This window comes from Tasmannia lanceolata, unplaced genomic scaffold (genome assembly GCF_043159265.1).
Source record: "Tasmannia lanceolata isolate RefF3 unplaced genomic scaffold, GAP_Taslan_0.1 ptg000012l, whole genome shotgun sequence".
NCBI lineage: Eukaryota > Viridiplantae > Streptophyta > Magnoliopsida > Canellales > Winteraceae > Tasmannia > Tasmannia lanceolata.
The window spans coordinates 44,744,853-44,764,477 of record NW_027518689.1 but is presented as its reverse complement, the minus strand read 5'-3'; the positions used below and the strand labels follow the sequence as shown (position 1 = coordinate 44,764,477).

General features: G+C 38.8%; 2 protein-coding genes across 3 annotated transcripts in view; one reads left to right on the top strand and one right to left on the bottom strand.

The window, feature by feature from the left end:
• The first annotated feature begins 777 nt into the window (after positions 1 to 777).
• On the top strand, positions 778 to 15,890 carry LOC143887393 (ubiquitin-fold modifier 1). Its single transcript, XM_077391487.1, has 4 exons — positions 778 to 941; positions 1,050 to 1,147; positions 1,669 to 1,701; positions 15,652 to 15,890. The coding sequence occupies exons 1-4, from the start codon at positions 874 to 876 to the stop codon at positions 15,729 to 15,731; spliced, it is 279 nt and encodes a 92-aa protein (XP_077247602.1). The 5' UTR covers positions 778 to 873; the 3' UTR covers positions 15,732 to 15,890.
• Positions 15,891 to 17,133: 1,243 nt separating this feature from the next.
• Positions 17,134 to 19,625, bottom strand: part of LOC143888342 (chromosome-partitioning protein, putative (DUF639)) — a 44,561-nt gene continuing 42,069 nt past the window's right edge. For both annotated transcript variants that reach the window (XM_077392727.1, XM_077392726.1), the window contains exons 10-11: positions 19,034 to 19,289; positions 17,134 to 17,551 (exon numbers count right to left, since the gene is read on the bottom strand). In XM_077392727.1, the coding sequence (XP_077248842.1) occupies positions 17,240 to 17,551; positions 19,034 to 19,289 (568 nt within the window). In that variant the 3' untranslated portion in view covers positions 17,134 to 17,239. The remainder of the gene's footprint in view (positions 17,552 to 19,033; positions 19,290 to 19,625) is intronic.

Below are 19,625 nucleotides of genomic sequence, written 5' to 3'. Positions count from 1 at the left end.
AAAGATGTCGGGTTTCACTCGGGTTGGGTTGCCAAACCCTCAACTTGAACCCGGCCCGAACCCAACCTGGGTTGGGAAAACTCAACCCGAACCCGACCCGACCCGACCTTTTTCAGGTTGAACCCGACCCAAGTTGCACCCCTAGTTGTACTAGTTGTGACGTCACAATCAGTAAATGGGGTGAATTTTTCACCGCCCTTTTCCTTTCCTAGCATTGTTTGGTTGTCATTTTAATTCACAAGACAATGCTTGACATCGCTCCTATGTTCTGTATTTTCCAAATATAAGCCCTGAGCACAACATATGTTACAATATGCATGTTTATGTAGTAATTTTTTTTTTGTTTCCGAATTAAAATGACGGTTCCTACATCTTTTCTTCTATATTCTTCTATGCAGTCTAATCCTGAAAAGATGAGAATTTTGATTCAGAAACATAATTTGTTCGAGGAATCCCAGATAGTTTTTGGGGATGATTAAGCAACCGGGCAGTGGGTCCCGTTCACAAGGATCGGTTATCATATATGTTTACTGTAACAACTAGGTTACACCACCTCCCATCTCGATGCGGAGCACAGTTAATCGGTGTCTTGAAAGATAGCATGTATATTCCGGTAATATGTGCTTTGACATGGATGGATTGTAGTAATGTGCAATCCATTTTAGGATGAAGGGGTTAGGATCATCCCATGGAGATGATTTACGTTGCCTATTTACGTGGCGGCCCATCGAGTGAAGGGTTTGGATCATCTTAAGAAGTGAGCCACCACTGTACTTTCTGAAAAAAATACTGGACTTCACGCGCACACGCATGATATAAAACCTCTCTCTCTCTCTCTGAGCACAGCCTGAAAAATCTGAAGATCGGAATAAAATGGCAAGTGGGGGAAAGGTATCGTTCAAAGTGACTCTCACCTCCGACCCCAAGCTTCCTTTCAAAGTGTATGAAAGCTCCTAACTATTTTCATTTATCTTTTCTAGGGTTTTCCTTTTTTCTTGTATCCAAATCCCTCTCAAATCTTTCTTCATTTCAATTTATATTTCATTCAGTTTTAGCGTTCCTGAAGCCGCCCCTTTCACGGCCGTTCTCAAATACGCCGCCGAGGAATTCAAAGTTCCCCCTCAAACCAGCGCCATCATCACCAATGGTAAAACATTACATTTCTGATGATTATGGTTAATTTGGACGGATATTATTATGAATTGTAAGTCCCTCTAAATAAAATTTGAATTGGGTTTGTTCCAATTATCTTTTTCGTGTGTAAAAATAAGTAATAAATTTTAGAAATATTTTTTCCTTTCCAAACTTTTCTAGAAAATTGTTTGCATCCAAACAGGGACAGGGGGCCTTTGTCTAGAATTTTTTTCCCCATTTGTTGTTTCTTGTAATTGAGATGATTTTGATGTTTTAATACAATTTTATGGTGATGATAGGTATTCTCTTTGCCTTGATTACCTTGTTTGGAAACAATTGGGGTTTTCTTTTTCTTTTTTTAACCTAAGAATGTGATGTTGTTGGGCTGGGATTATCTGATTTGGGCCTTTACATGTGTAGGCACCACGTGTTTTCTGCATTGTATTTGTTTTTCATGCTTTTGATTTCTATTGATTTTCTTTATGAAATCTTTTTATTGTGTTTGAAACTTTTTTGTTGTTGGTTGGGACACAGATGGGGTGGGCATCAACCCGCAGCAAAGTGCTGGTATGTCTTGTTTTCTACTTTGTTGTTTGGTGCTTCTTTTTTAATCTGAATTTTATTTTCCTTCGTACTGTTCTTATTGTAGTAATTAGTGGACTTTCTTAGGAAAGTTGTCTCAAATTTATTGATTCTAGAGTTTTACTTCTTAGTTCGATGGAGACGATTTTTTTAGCTAGATATCAAAATGCTTATTTTGGTTTCATAGAGGGGATGCTGATAATTAGATGTTGCTTCTTAATACGTTATACCTTTTTGTGTGACTTTATGAGCTTGTTGAGTGCTTCACATGGAGTGGATGCTGACAATTAGATGTTGCTTCTTGCTATGTTATACTGTTTTGCTTGTATAAGTTTATGGAATGATTCACATGGAATGGATGCTGACAATTAGATGCTGCTTCTTGCTACATTACCTTTTTGTTAGACTTTATAAGTTTATTGAATGATTCTGATCCAGTCATTGGTAATTTCCTATTGAAAAGTTTTGATCCTTTCCTCAAATACATGTCAGTTGCTTTGAGGAACTTTGTGGTCGATCATTTGTAACTTGTGCCATTCGAGTGAATGAATGATGAGTACTGGGTGCAAAAATGGTATATGATAACCATTACAAAAAAAGATGAAATTCATAACAAGATATCACTGTTGGTAATTATAATAATTTATAAATTTCATATTGGCTATCATATGGGTAAATACAAGTGGAGAACATGAATTCTATCATATAAAGATGTGTGAATTTGACAACATGGGCATTGTTTATGTTGATTTTTTTTTGAAAGATATTGTTTATGTTGATTATGAATACCAGTATTTTCCATTTTTGTTTTTGGGTTACAATCTGTTGGAAAATGCAATGAAAGATAATCTGCCTACTAGGCACTGATCTGCTTCTCACAAAGCCACCTTGGCCAATCAGTTATAGAAGCTTGTGGTTCCCCTGAACCTTGGGCTAGAACTTTCACACAGATCCACAAAAATGTCCACCAAATTAATTTGTCATTTGTCATAGATATTGTTGGCAGTTGTCATCTTACAAATGGTTCTTCAAGAGATGGCATTAGGTGAGGTGGCGGAGATTTGTTACTCAAGAACTCCTATAGTCTACATAATATATATATATATATATATATATATATATATATATATATATATAGATATATGAGGAAACTGTTGGTGAGCTTAACCAAACTTATGGTGAGCTAGCTTGCCCAATCACATGGGTCCCACATTTTGGGGAGTGATCCAAACCATTCATTTGCAAGGCCTTATCATAGATAGGGTGTCTGTCCATTTTTGTCCTCCACAAATGGAGGGGTTAGGATGATCCTGTGGAGCTGATTTTTGGTACACCCCCCATCTATGTAAGGGACTTTCAAATGAATGGTTTGGATCATCCTAACAAAGTGGGCCCCCATGTGATTTGGCAAGCTAGCTCACCATAAGTTTGGTGAGCTTAAGCTCACCAACAGTTTCCTATATATATATATATATATATATATATATATATATATATATATATATATATATATATATAGGGAAAACGGTTCGTGAGGTCGAGCGCACGAACCTTATATGCGCTAGACTTTAAGAGAGGCTTCCTATTGGTGCTTTTTGGTGGGTCCCATAAGTAACAACGATAAGAAAAAAACCCAAATCGCAATCGCATTATTCACTTCTAGAGTCTACCCTGTGAGAGCGAGAGATAAGCAGGGAGAGAAAAAGAAACCCTAGCTCGGCTTTCTCATCTTCGTCAGCGAGAGAAAAGGAAGAGAACCTGTCCCGAAAGTATTTTTTGGACCTTACCTTTACCGATTTCTCGCCGCCGCTCAATCCCTCAGAAGAGAAAAAGAGAAACGAGGGTTCTCGACGAAGAGAGCTAGGGTTTCAGAAGCTTGCTTCTTTGAGAAGACGACTCCACTAGTGTAATCGACACAAGAGAGCTAGGGTTTAGAAGCCCAAAAAAATCTCCTTCATCTCAATAACAGAAATCTAGGTACGCTTCTCCTCTGATTTATTTTCTTCTTAATTTTTCATCCGCTTGATCTTTTTGGTTCAAAAATACACCGCATTGGGTTTTAATTTTTCTTCTTTGTCTCCTCTGATTTTTTTTTCTTCAGAAGCTCATTTCTTTCAGAAGCGTTTTCAATCGATTAAAACTTCTCTTGGAAACCCTGACAACTATATTTAGGGTTTGATAAGCGTATTCTTATCGGCTAAAGAAATCCCTGTCATTCAATTAATGGACCTTGCAATACCAGAAAACTGCATCCCTATCCCATGGAAAGAATCTGTCAAATTCCTATAACTTTCCATCTTATGTAGTTGATTATGATAAGAAACAGAATCGTTTCCAATATGTATATTTTTCTTGATGCAAATGTATTCAATATATAGAGATACAGAGTGTGCCCCAAATAGGAAAGAGAATAAATTTACGACGTTTGTAATCCCATGATGGAGGGGATGCTGTACATATTAGGAAGATTGCATTGGAATGCATTGCCCAAGGATTTCCAAGATGGCAGCTACTTGCCAAAAGGCTTCTTGCCAAAAAGCTGTACATATTACAATCAGCTTCTTGCCAAAAGGCTTGTTGGCAAAAGGCTTGATTTCCTAATAAGCTTGATTTCCTAATACTCCCCCTCAAGTTGGGTATGGATATTGTGAATGCCCAACTTGCGAATGAGATGATGAAATTGAGATGCACTGAGGGGCTTGGTAAATATATCCGCGGGTTGATGGGTTATGGAGATGTAAGCTGTGCGGATCAAGCCTAACTGGACTTTCTCACGAATAATGTGGCAGTCAATTTCAATGTGTTTTGTCCGTTCATGAAAAACAGGATTGGCTGCTATGTGTAAGGCTGCTTTATTATCACAAAACAGAACAACTGGTTGTGGGTGATGAATTTGAAGATCTTGCAATAAATGGAGTAGCCATGTAATCTCGCAGCAAGTACTTGCCATGGCTCGATATTCGGCTTCAGTAGATGAGCGTGAAACAGTAGATTGCTTCTTGGACTTCCAGGAAATTGGAGAAGCACCCAATATAACACAGTAGCCAGTAATGGAGTGTCGAGACTCTGTACAACGAGCCCAATCTGAGTCGCTTAAGGCAGTAAGTTGAAGAGAGCTAGAGGATGACAGCAAGATGCCCTGTCCTGGTGTTTGTTTGAGATAACGAAGAACTCGATGGGCAACGTCTAGATGTGGTTGGCGCGGCTTCTCCATGAATTGGTTAAGAATTTGGACAGAATAAACAATATCCGGCCGTGTGATAGTGAGATAAATGAGACGGCCTATGAGACGACGATAATGAGATGGGTCTGAAAGAAGAGTGCCTTCATCTTTTGTGAGGTTGAGATTTTGCTCCATGGGAAATGTTGTGGGACGTGATCCAAGAAGACCAGCTTCACCCAGGATTTCCAAAGCATATTTCCGTTGTGAGAGATAGATACCTTTGCGAGAGCGAGCAACTTCAATACCCAAGAAGAATTTAAGTCGACCAAGGTCCTTGATCTTGAAGCGGGTATGAAGGAAATATTTGAGAGCAGTAATTGAACTCAAATCATTTCCCGCAAGAATGATGTCGTCTACATATATTAGTATTGCGGTGAAAGAAGTCCCAACGAACCGAGTGAACAAGGAGTAGTCGGCTGTTGATTGCTTATAACCAGCGGCGAGAAGGGCTGTTGAAAATTTTGCAAACCATTGTCGAGAGGCTTGCTTCAACCCATATAAGGATTTGTTGAGACGACAAACCCGAGTCTCCCCCTTTCGGGCAAAACCAGGAGGAATCTCCATGTATACTTCCTCATCGAGGTCCCCATGTAAAAATGCATTGTTAACATCTAACTGGTGAAGATGCCAATTGTTAATTGCTGCAACAACTAATAAGCATCGAACGGTGACAAGTTTAGCAACCGGGGCAAATGTTTCTTGATAATCCAATCCTTCATTTTGATTGTATCCCTTTGCTACCAAGCGGGCCTTGTAGCGTTCAACGTACCCATCTGAATTGTATTTGACCTTGTACACCCATTTGCATCCAATGGGTTCCTTGTTAGTTGGCAAGGAAGAGAGTGTCCAAGTGTTGTTAGCTTCCAAGGCTTGAATTTCAAGAGCCATGGCCTCACACCATTTTGGATCTTTAACAGCTTCCCGAAAGGACTTTGGTTCTATAATAGAAGAGATAGCTACAGAGAAGGCTCGGTGAGATGGGGAGAGTTTATCATAAGAAAGGAAATGAGAGATTGGGTGATGAGTACTTACTGTAGGTCTTGCTATTGAGGGAAGTGACGAATTGGGTCAACCTGATCTGGTGAATCGGAATTGTCAACCTGATCTGGTGATGGAAGAGGTAGAACCAGTGCTGGTGGTTCTAGGTGGTGAGACTGAAAAGGAAATATGTCTTCATGAAAAACAACATCCCTTGAGGTAAAAAGGGTTTGAGTGTCGAGATCAAAAACTTTATACCCTTTTTGACCATGTGGATATCCAAGAAAAACACATTTTCGTGCACGGGGATCAAATTTAGAACGATTTGAAGCAAGAGAGCCAACATAACATAGACACCCAAAAATGCGCAAGTGGGAGTAGGAGGGTTTAACATTAAATAGGACCTCGTATGGTGTTCTTCCAGAGAGGATGGGTGTAGGGGTGCGGTTAATGAGGTAAGTAGCTGTGAGAACACATTCCCCCCAAAAACGAAGTGGCAAATTGGCTTGAAATCTCAAGGCGCGAGCAACTTCTAAGAGATGTCTATGTTTTCGTTCAACAACTCCGTTTTGTTGTGGAGTGGCAACACAACTTCGTTGATGAATAATTCCTTTTTCTTGGTAGAAAGAATGCATGCCAAACTCAGGTCCATTATCACTTCAGATCTGCTTAATTTTGCAACCAAATTGAGTTTCAACCAAGGCAAAAAATGATTGAATTAAATGACGGGTTTCAGTTTTATGCCGCATTAAAAAAACCCACGTGCACCTAGTAAAGTCATCAACAATGGTTAAGAAGTAGTGTGCACCATTAAGAGAAGCCACTCGATAACTACCCCAAATATCACAATGAATCAATTGAAATTGTTCAACAGTAGAAATAGTACTCAAAGGAAAAGTAAGTCGAGTTTGCTTAGCAAGGGTACAAACATCGCAATGTGTAGGATGTGAAATAGAAATATCTGAAACATATTTAGCTAAAAAATTCAAGCGATTATTAGAAAGATGTCCCATCCTCTTGTGCCATAAATCAAAGGAAGAAGCAAGTGCTGCTGAATGAGATTCTGACTGCTTTGGGAGGTAGAAATGGTAAAGGTCGTTCATCTCCTTACCTGCTACAATCATCGTCCTCAAGGACCGGTCCTGAATAACACAAGAATCAGAGAAGAAGGTTATGGAGCAATTAGAATATTGGGTAAGCTTGCTAACAGATATAAGATTGAAATTAAAAGATGGAACACAAAGCACATCTTTTAATACAAAGAGATGGTGACAATGACACAGTCCCAATATGTGAAACTAATGCAAGAGTCCCATTAGGAAGTTTAACAGGGTTGGTTCCGATGCAAGTAATGGAGGACAAAAATGAAACACAGCTAACCATATGGTCAGTGGCTCCGGTATCAAGTATCCATGGTGTAGAATTATTAAATGAGGCCAAGCTAAGAGATGTACCTGAAAGATTTGTTCCTGGTTGTGAAGTACCTGCTAGGTGAGCCATGGGCTGATGGGTAGGGGTGTAAACGAGCCGAGCCGAGCTTGGCCAGGCTCGGCTCGGCTCGTTAAGCTCAAAAGCTCGGCTCGGCTCGGGCTTGAACCAGGCTCGGGCTCGGGCTCGGCTAGGCTCGGCCAGGCTCGTGAGCCTTACCGAGCTCGGGTTATATTACGTTCACACCCCTCATCTTCCCTGGACAGCCCTACTAGTGTAATTTGACTACTTTTTTTACACTATGGGGGGTGGTCCTAGTAACAAATGGGGTTCCAAAAATGAAGTGACATATTTTGCCCCCCCCCTTTCACTCCCTGGACAACCCTTTTAATGTATAAATTAATATAATATATATATATATATATATTTAAATATATTAAATTCTTAACGAGCCTTAACGAGCTGAGCCGAGCCGAGCCTGGCCTAAATTAGGCTCGGCTCGTTAAGCTTAACGAGCCTGGTGAGCCGGCTCGGCTCGGCTCGTTAAGGATTCGAGCCAAGCTCGAGCGAGCCTCCGAGCCCGAGCCAAAATTGACACCCTTACTGATGGGCATTAAGCTGATGAGTATGAAGCATATCCAAAACTTGGCGGCATTCTTCAGTGGTGAAAGGAAGCATATTCTGCTTGTTATTAGACACAATCGCCGCTTGATTGGAAGAGGGTGGATTACCTTCCTTGTGAAGTCGATGGCCTGGTGGATACCCATAAATCTTATAACATTTTTCAATGGTGTGTCCGACCCAGCCATAGTGATCACACTTTCGGTCACCTTTGGATCCTTGAGATTTCTTCCCTTTGTCCCGATTATCACGATGATCATATCTAATGGCTTTGTTATTGAATTTTCCCTTTACGAGTAAGGCTGCAGCTTCTGTGGATTGGGGACCAAAAGCTGAAACTTCACGTTGTCGTTCCTCTTGGAGTACAAGGGAAAGCATTCGATTAATCAAAGGCAAAGGATCCATAAGAAGGATTTGCCCTCGAACAGCAGTATAAGAATCATTAAGTCCCATCAAGAAATGTATTACTATATCTTCTTGTTGATAATCCATCAACTTATTCATTGCACCACATGAACAAGTAGGTGGTGTCCTATAAATGGAGAGCTCGTCCCAATATCCCTTTAGTTTGGTAAAGTAATTTGCTACTGACTGTTGCTCTTGAGTAACGGATAAAATATCTCGTTGTATTTGGAATATTCTCGGAGCATTAACTTGAGAGAAACGCTCCTTAAGATCTTGCCACACTTCATGAGCCGAATCAGTGTAAATGACACTCGTGGCAATTTCTTTTGATAATGAATTCAATAGCCATGATAAAACCATGTTATTGCAACGGGTCCATTGAACATAATCCGTACCAGTCGTATCGGATGGCTTTGGAAGTGAGCCGTCAATGAAACCTATTTTATTTTTTGTTTTCAAGGCCATAATCATGGCTCTATTCCAAGTGTTGTAATTCTCACCCGTTAGAGGCTGGGATACAAACACTGTTCCTGGATTATCAGAATGATGTAAGGAAAATGGGTTAAAGGGATCTTCGGTCTTACCCGTGTCAGGAGTAGCCTTCGGATTCGTCTCTTGAGCCATTTTTTGTTGATGTGAATTTGGTTGTTGGTATTGAATGATTGAAGCGATCACCGAAGAAGACGATCGATGAAATGACCGTCAATGGTGGTCGTTTCATGCGGCTTCTTAGAGGAGAGGTAAGTTCATGGAAGTGATTGTCCTTCACTACCCCCTTTCTCTCAATTTTATCACCATCTGCACTTTACAATCCATTTTGGCAATGCTACGAGGCTTCACATTCTTTCTGACGATGCTCTTATCATGTGTCTTTTTCTTTGAACCCTCTTTGTCACATAAATACTTCTTAGATATTACATCTTGTGTTTTTGTAGACTTCACTGTACTCGATCTTCGTACTCCAAAACCTTTAATCAACGCATAAACATTAGAACAATCATAGGCTGCTTCTCCGCTTTCGAAAATCTGGCCAACAAATGGCCTGTTCTCTACACTCCCTTTGTCATTCCCATCATTATCAACCTCTACTACATTACCTTCATTAGTCGGATATCTCTCATCATCAACACAAATTAATCCATTTGCATCAACTTCACTGATTGATAAGCCACAAGCTTGCGACACAGTGTCATCAACCAACCTCGATGACGAGGCACTAACTTCTTCGACAATAAACTTACAAGCTTGCGACGAAGAACTAGCCATTATTCCTGCCTTCATAGAGTAAAACACAAGTAAAAATTATTTACTGGAGGATTGGATACCAGTTAAAGTGGAAGAATCATTTCAGGATTGTTAATCATCGATTTTAGAAGTAAAAATTACTCAAAATGTGGAAAGATTGTTTGAGAAGTCATGACTTTCAAATCCAGTTCCGAAACAAGATGAACAATAACATGAGAGAAAATCAATTCAAAATTCATGTAAATTCGAATTTCAAAACCCATTAGGGTAGATAATAAAAAACATCAGCATTAAAAAATGAAATAGAAAGAATGATAAGGAATTAAAAATGGGATCTAACTGAGCATAAATTAAAAGAAATATTTGGCTGTAACAATCAATTACTACAGAAATTAGGGCTGCAACTTGGGTCGGGTTTTACCCGACCCGCATTGACCCGACCTGAAAATAGCATGGGTTGGGTTCATGTTTCTTAGGTTTCGGGTCGAGCCGGGTCTACAATCCAAAAGCCCACATGAATCTCGGGTCGAGCCGGGTTTGAAGGGGCCCGACCCGACCCGACCCGAGTTACTTAAGTTATAGTATGTATTTTTTTTTCTAAAACTTTGTTACTTTAAAAGTGAAAACTTAAAAGTAAAACTCACGCATGCACGCAATCACAAGGACTCTTTCCATCTTCTGTTCGTTCCTCCCTTTAGCTCTAGGGTTTCAAGTTTCAACTAAATAGTTAATGCACTAAATAGTTTGTTGTTTATCTCATATGAGTATAATCATTTTCATTTGGTAATTCATCAATTTATTCTCTTTGGACTAGTTATTAGTTAATACACTAAAGAGTTTGTCATGCTTGAATTTTTCTACTTCTATCAGTTGAATTGCCTTGCCAAACAAGAGTTTTCCTTAAAAAGTTGCGTTAACGTAAAAAAACCTGACCCGACCCGAGATTTATCATGGGTAGGGCCGGGTTTGGGAATCGTGGGTTTTCTGGAAAAAAACCCGACCCGACCCGAGATTTTTCTCAGGTAGGGCTGGGTTGTTCAAAACCCGACCCTCCCGACCCGAGTTGCAGCCCTAACAGAAATGAAACAAGAGCTGCAGAAATATAAGTGAAAACTTAAAAAACAAGAACTTATCATATTAAGAAATTATTAAACATCATCCAAATACCCCAATCCCAAGACCCTAACCCTAAAATATACACACATGTCTACACAATTACCCCAATAACATAACCCTAACCTTACAATATAAAAACACAAGAAAACTGAAAAGAAGAATAAATTAATAAGTAAAATAAAGAATAACAAAAGCGTACCTGGATTTTTTATTTGTCGTCGCCTCACCCTGTGTCACCTGTTTCTCACCAAACCCCGGGCCCATATTACCAAAGCATTATCCTCAGTCTCATATCAGCCCCAACATCATTGCCTCTTGCACCTTTTTTTTACGTGTCAATCGCCATCCCACCCTCCCCATTTTTGTTGCCATGCCCCTCTTAGCTGTTGGGACCATTTGTAATGGCTTGACCGCACCATCCCATCGCCGTGTAACCCTAGTTATAAATCCCTCTCTTACTCCACCTTTATTTCCCAGTAACTACACCATCTGATCTTGGTTGACATCTTAAATACTCCTCATGGCTGCCCTTGTGATGGAGACCATCCTAGGGCCCATATTCTAACTTGTTAACTTACCGACTTCTCCAAAAGCTTTAGCTGTTGGAGAAAGGCGTTATTTATCTTTTATACTTTAACACTCCCCCGCACGTGTGGCCCACTTGGCAAACACGTGGCACATGAGGTCCCACTTTGGGCCGACCGTCGCATGTGGATTTTTGCTATCTGGGAGGTTTGAACTCGAGACCTTTGGCTTTGATACCATGTTAACTTACCGACTTCTCCAAAAGCTTAAGCTGTTGGAGATAGGCGTTATTTATCTTTTATATTTTAACATAACTTTTAAAAGTTTTTAGGTGTTTTAAGTCCAATAAGTTATAGGAGGGTACCACGGTCTTTTTCCATCAAAATTACTTAAGTTCTTTAAGTTATGAGTGTTTTAAATAGGCCTCACACAGGTATTACGAAAATTATAAGTCATTAAATTATTAAAGGGTATTTTAGTCCAAAAGTGAGTTTTTGTCTAGGGTTATTAAAGGTTATATATGTAGCCTACATGTTATGCAATGGAATGAATAAATATTTGAATCTCTCTCCCCCTCCCCCCTCCCTTGTGTAGATGTAATGCCTTTTGAAGTGTGATGCTTCATACTAGGTCAGTTTTTTATTCCGGAACTCATCTTTCTCTCTTTCTTTATCTTCTCATTTTCTTTTCTCTCATCACTTTTCTCACCCTTCCCGTTTGGGTTTATAAATCTCTCTCCTTTCTATCTCTATCTTTCCCTTTTTTCTCAATCTTGATGTCTTTCCTTGGTCTTGATTGCTTTTCTTGATCTTGATCTCACGTCTTAATTTTGATCACTTAGTCCCGATTCCCTATTATTGATCTCTCTCTCTCTCTCTCTCTCTCTCTCTCTCTCTCTCTCTCTCTCTCTCTCTCTCTCGGCTATCATGGATTCACATCAGTTTGGTATCAGAGCTCACGGCTATCATGGATTTACATCAGTTTGGTATCAGAGCTCAGTGATTAGATCCCATATAGAGACTATTCATTTTCTGCCCGAAGTGTTAGATAAAAGTTCAGTTTGAGTCCTTAATTAAATGCCTTAGGTTTAATCTAACAACCTTCAGCTGTTCGATAAATTTTTTGATAGAGTTTAGGATCACATAACCTCGCTCGCCCCACCACCATTTCCGTTCAATACGGGTTAACTACCCCGTCTGATCCTGGCTAACTCCTTAAATCCTCCCCATGTCTGCCTTTGCTCGCCCACCACCATTTCCCTTCAATGTGGGTTGGAAAACCACCACTGGCATGTCGAAACCCAAAACCCCCTCAACCCATCATGACCCACCAGCTTCCATGGCAACTCCTTGGCTTGCTGTTCCACCTCCCTTGACTTTCCTCTTTTCCTTTGCATGTGTACGACAAGGAACAAAAGAAAATCTTCTCTTCTTGTGTATGTGTCGTTGAAGTCCACTGCCACCCCCCCCCCCCCCCCCCCTCCCCCCTCTCTCTCTCTCTCTCTCTCTCTCTCTCTCTCGCGCGCGCGCGCGCTCAGTACCCTTTTTCCTCCACTACCCCACCCAATAATATAAGTGCCGAGGCTTAGTTTGTGATTTAATAATTGAAATAGTTAAGACAAATAAAAATATCCTATTACCATAATAGGGACCTGGAGATGTAAACGAAGGGGCGAAAATATTAGCTCCCTTCACAATTTCTTGTTTAATTGATTGGTTACACTCAATGATGCATCCACCCAAGAAAACCGTTTATCCATCCCACTATTTAGAAACTTCTCAAGTCATTCATTGACTCGCCCAAGTCGACTCCTTTTTAATTTGGCGGAGTTTTTGTTTGAGTCCCAATTTTAACCTACCAAGTCATTCAAAAACTCCTTTGATTTGCCTGAGTTAATGAAAAGCTGATCGGGCTAATCACTAATTGAGTCGACTCCTTTTTCTACCTTGGTCGAGTTCTCATTTGGGTTTGAGTTTTTGGATTTTTTAAGTACCGATGCATCCTCAATAATGGACATCTAGACATCCATATTGATCTTGATCTCTACTTCGGCCATGATCCCAATCACTATACTGGTTATCACCTCTATCTCAAAATCTATCTTGTTCTCATTCTCAAGGTTTGCAGTTTTGGTTTCGGTCATCAGCGAAAGAGAAACATTTCGGTTTCGGTAAGAAATTTTGGCCGGAATCTTGTAAAATCACGGAAACATTTTGGTACAAAATCCCGGCCAAAATCCAGGTAAGATTCTTCACCACTGGTTTTTCTTTTTCTTTTTTTTTGTCGACTTTTAGAAATAACTTAACTAGAGAGGGGGTCTCCATAGAGAATGTCGGGCTCTTTGATTTCCTCCCTCCGTAGCTATTTCATTGTATTTTTTATTATGCTTGATTTGTATGCTTAGCTATGTAATTTCAGGGTCCTCCTCGATCCCTGTTTTTCTTCAATGAAATCTCTTTACCACTCAAAAAAAAAACTTGAATGAATCCCTTTGTTCTTCTCTCTTCTGCTGGTGGAGTTGATTTTTGTTATGGTTTCTATCGAACTGTTGACATTTCGACAGAAAACTTTGCTTTTTTTTTATCCGAAAAATTACATGTTTCAGACAAAACCCGAAAGTTTGGATGAAATCTTATATTTTTCTGAAACCAAGTGGATTTCGTTTCGGTAGCAGCCAAAATTGGAATACTTAGGCCGAAATGTTTCGGCCGAAATTTAAAATTATGCTTGTTCTTGAGCCAAATCTCAACAGTGATAGAAGGGGTTGATGACAACATCATTGATCACCTTTGAATTAAGTTTGTTTTCCCAGTATTTTCCATGCAATATTGTTTGCATCAATTGACCATCTTTCAATTTTATCTCTATATTGCTTGCTCTACCTTTTCCGATTGGTCTCATCGGTACCTTCACAATTCCTTAAACGAACTCCCACAGATAAACTTGTTTTGATACTACTCGATGTATGTCTATTGCTATAAATCCTTAAACCATGTTCAAGTTACAAGAAAACAAGAAGAAACGAAGTAGGAATCACATTTAAGAGAATCACGCAAGGTCTAGAGGAAAAAATCAACATGATACATGGGGGATCCACTCCTAAATATGGAGAATCCACTTCTCAAATTTCATAATTCTGTAGCATACTCAAAGAAACTGAGACTTCCCTCAAAACAACTATATGTAAGACTCTAAATAACCCAAGATCTCTTGCAAAATCCCAGCCGTCAATCATATAATCACAACATGTAGTATTGCAAGTTTGCAAAGAACCTCAAGTAGTATCACTTTTTGCTAATAACCAGCTAAGTTTTGAGGTATTTTGCAAGAGAACACGTGACATTAATACTTAAATCAAATGATCAACTCCACACCCATTTGTGGCGAAAAACTAACACAAAATACTATTCAAATTAAAATTAAATTTTATTTCTTTTCTGTTCTCTCTCACACTTTTTTATTGCTTAGACCTACTTAAAGTCAAACTAAACTCATCACTAAATTTAATTAAAATTTAGTAAATATCTTTTAAGGTAGCAATAATCAAGACTGTAAAATTTCCAACCCAAATAACACGGACCGATTCTTCATCAGTTAATTATCTAGAACAAAATATTATTCAATATATAAGGAGATAGTGAGCCTCAGGCCCGCGTTGTTAAATTCACTTGAAATCCTGTTTAGCAGATGGAACTCAAAATTCTGACTGAGAATTGTCAGTTTGCATATGTAAGGACTGGCAATCATATTTATGAAAATTCAATTATTCAAAGATGTGATTAACATAATATATGCCATGCATAGGATAATATGGACAATTTACATTTAAAGTCATGTCCTATGCATGTTGAATTGGATGCTTTTTGTACGGGTACAGTGGTACACATTTTGTGTCATCTTAACTCTTGTTTATTACTATATTTACCTTAGTAGTTTTATGGAAGATCAATATGATCTTTCAAAAATGGAAGATCAATATGATCTCCCAAAAAAAAAATGGAAGATCAATATGTATTACGACATTATTTTAATTTTATTGCTTTCCGGCCTTTCCTTTGCAAGAGGCTACTATGGTGATGAGAGGGGGTAGATAGGTTAATAGTGTGGCTAATAGTGTAACGTCAAGAGATCGGCTAATAGTGTGGCAGATGGTTTGACTAGAGAGGGGGGTAGATAGGCTAGCCTTAGAGTGGTTTGATATTTTTGTCCCCATAGTTTGGGCCTCTATTTGTTTCTGTTTCCATTGTATCTCATTCTCATTCTTTTTAATATTAGTTTTGCTACCGTTCAAAACAAAAAAAAGACTCCTATGGTAATGGGACTGTTCCAAGAGTTGATGCTTATTTCATTTAGATCCTGTAATGCTTATGTATGAATTCAACTGTCATTTGCAGGCAATGTCTTCCTTAAACATGGCTCAGAACTGCGTCTCATACCCCGCGATAGAGTTGGAGCTTCAGATACAAGCCTGTAGATAGAATCATTATCTGTTAAGGCAAAGAGGGCTGTCCTACTTGCTTGTAATGCACTCTCTACATACTCCCATACTGTTGTAGCCTCTGGCAAACATTTATTCTACATGGTTGGTGGAAATGCCCCTTAAATAAAGAGTAAGAATGGACAATTTTCCAAATATCAATATGCCATTCAGGGAATGCCAGGGTAAGTATTTAAAAAGACACCTCTAACAAACTACTCTTCTGTTTATCATTTAGCAATATTTTGATGACTAATATGCCACTTTCAAGTATCATATGAAAGCAATGCTCATGTAAACCAGCCACTTCAGATGTAAATGTTTGCCGGGTAACAAATGATTTTCCTTGATTTTCCACACGAGCACTGCTCCCATTTTCCCTTATTATGAAGGAGCTTACTGTGAAAATATGATTAAGCTCTCATTGGAAGCTAAACAGGGTTATAAAATGAAGCGATCTTGCACGGATTATATTCTTCCCTTTTCTAATGCTTTAAGAGTTCAAATGCAAGTTTGAAATTCATATATTCATTCATGTCTGAAAAGAGGGTAGCCACAAATTAGATTGTTCAATGGAAGAGTTTTCATGGTGTGATCCTGGTACATCAACAAAGGAACCCAACAAGTGAACGTTTTGGATATTCAAACAAGTGGGTTCCACCCATTTTGCTAGTGATAGCATATCATAGAATGGGTAGTGATATATTCACCCCCTTTTCTTACCGGGCCACCCCCTTCTAGTGCATTTATGACTACTAATTACACTACAAGGTGGCCCAGGAAAGAGAAAGGGATGAACATATCATTTCCCTTTAGGATTCGTGTGCTCTGTCCCAGCTCACCATCAAGGGGTTGATAATTCTAAAATAGCCAAGCAATGTCTTTCTGAAACCTAATTGTGTCAGCTGCTTAAACCTAATTTTTTAAAATTTGAGATTTAATTAAGGCCACGTTTGGATACCACAACATTAGATTTGGATTTCTCACATTTGCAGCTGAGATTTGGAACTGGATCAGATCCTTAGATTTCCAAAGTCAGCTACAACAGTGAAAAAAAAATCCCATCTAAAGAAAAATTCATCAGTTCTCCCATCTACTCAACTCAGATGCCTGAAGATTATCAAATGAAGGAGCATGACCTTATAACTGAAAATATTGAGAATGGTTATATCATCATAGGAAAATATGAATAATATTACAAAAAATACAGTGATGACATTCAATAGGAAGAATGGGCAAAAGATTTTTATACAGTAAGGCCCTGTTTGTTTCTGATTATGACAACCAATTGTGAGTCCAAAACTGATTATTGGACTCAAAATTAAATGAAATTTTAAGTCCAATAATCGGTTCTCATAATCTGAAACAAACAGAGCTTATGCAATGAACAGACCAGGAGTTAAGAGAAATAAAGCCCAATTATTGGATTTTATTTCATAGATTGACTAGAAGACATGCTTTCTCTCAAACTGTACAAGACTACATGTATTTTTTACATATCAATATTATAAAGTTCTATCTGGACTTCTCACTGCTTTGTCTTCTTTGATATTGTTCTGATTTCCTTGATTGCTTTCCTTGGTTACATTCTCTGTACCAGGTTCATCACCATCAAATGGCAATACAACCACCGGAGCCGCAGGCACAGTGGCCCAACGCTCCTTCACGAAGCTCATGAACCTCATCACCATTTCCCTTCGGAATTCAAGCTCCCTTGTGAACAGATCCAGGAGGAGAAAAGCAAGGATATATCTGAAAGGGAACACAAGGAGAGTGGTTGCAGCACAGAGCAGCACCAGAGCAACTTCACTTGTTATCTGCAACAAGATTCCACAACAGCATGAAGAAACAGATAATCTATTAAAAAAACACAAATATATGGTCAAAACATTGTGTATCACTCTATTTCTAAGACTGGCATCGATATTTTGGACCTAGTTAGCAACATATTTCTCCTTTCCCAAACAAACAGGCTCCTTCCATTTCCTCACTACATTCCCCACAAAGTAGCCACAATGATCTTTTGAGCAAATTTCCCAACGCATAGAAAATTTAACCCTCACTACCAGTTCACCACAACCCTATTGAGAAATTCTTACTTCAAAAAATCTGTATGTTTCTTTCCGTCCAAAGACATGAGAGTGATTCCCCAAAGGGTCTTTCCTTCAACCCCGAGAGAAGATAAATGGCTGCCTCTCATAAGTCTTCCATGGTAGCCGAGAACATCCAACTTCACACCAAAACATATCAAAACGGAGGACCACACGTGTGGGCATTTTACGATGAATGAATATATGATTGGCCATTTTTATGCTTTTTCGTGCAAAATACACCATATGAACAACACGACTTGAATGTTTTTTTTTTTTGAACTGGAACAACACTTGAATGTTGAAGACAACTGTTCTCCTCTTTAATTGGAACAAATTATTTTCAATTTACTTTGAAATTGCGTTTCAACCATTTTCTTAACTGGATTTTAAAGTAACAGGTTCAGAACTTCCCAAAGACAAGAAAAACACTAGTCCCATCATTAATGAAGATTATCCTTGAAAACAATAATGACTCTCAATTGGAAAGGAAGCTAATAACTTTTTTTTTCCTTTAATGATGGCCAGTGAAGAGTTTATTTGAGAAAGATATTGAGAATTTCAGAAGGGGCAAAGCTTTCCCAATCATGAACTAAACTCTAGAGACACATTATGTAGTTAGATAGACTGCCATTTCCTTACCGTCATAACAAATATAAGCAAATAAAACATTGAGCATGCTATTCTATGATCAAGTCCACGATATGAACAAAGGTCCAAAGGCCTGAACTACAAGATGTAGCCAAGAAAAAAAATATTTGGAAGAGACCAATAATGATATCTCCAAGTAAGCTAGTGTATTTATAAAAGCGTTCCTACTAAGCATTATAAACTTTAACTGAATTCAAGGTCTCTTTTCAAGCTACATAATAAGGGGCTGTTTGGATACGCAGATTTTAGAATCTTGGATTTCCTCAAAATCATAGTTGGGAGACGAGCGAAGGAGACCAGCCGTCGTTTTCTGATTTCTCGCCCTTCTTTCCGTCGGCAAGAGAGCAAGAGATCATCCCATGTTTCTAGGTTTTAGAAATCTCAGGATGGGGGTGAGATTTCTAAAACCTGGGTTTCTTACTTAAAATCCAAGATTCTAAAGAGAAGCGAGACGGCCGGTCTCCTCCTCCTCTCATCTCCCAACTACGATTTTGAGGAAATCCAAGATTCTAAAATCCGTGTATCCCCTAAATGTTATCATTCAATACTATGGCATACCTGAGGTTGTCCAGATAGAACAATTGTACGAATTTTCAGAAGTGTGACATTCAAATTCTGGAGATAATTTTCCAAGTCAGACATAGCTTGTTTAACAGCTATTATCTTTTGGATTGTATTTGACGGCGGTTGATCACGTATGGTAACTCTACCAAATGATCTTCCCAAACGACCTTGTTCTTTAAGCCCTTTCAGTAATAGCATGGCAGCGGCTGCAATTATCAATGTCACAGGGAAAACATATGATAACAAGTTCCTGAGAAAAAGAGAATGACAATGTAATTCAGACCGACCGTTTAAGTTGAAATTATAAGCATAGGTAAATAAAGCTATCATTGGTAATACCCAAGAACACATTATTAGAGATGACAAGATGGCCTAGTATAAAATTAGATTTAAATATCAGGGATGCTACAGTTTCAAAATAAATATGCAACTAATAGACTCGTAGACCAACATTTTCCTTTCACGTGGATGACGCGGATCATGGAAGGGAATAAATTAATGCAGCAATTGCTTGGGTGTCTAATATCAGCCTAACAACTTGGGAGATAGGTGCATATTCTAGATGAAATACAATACTTATCTACAA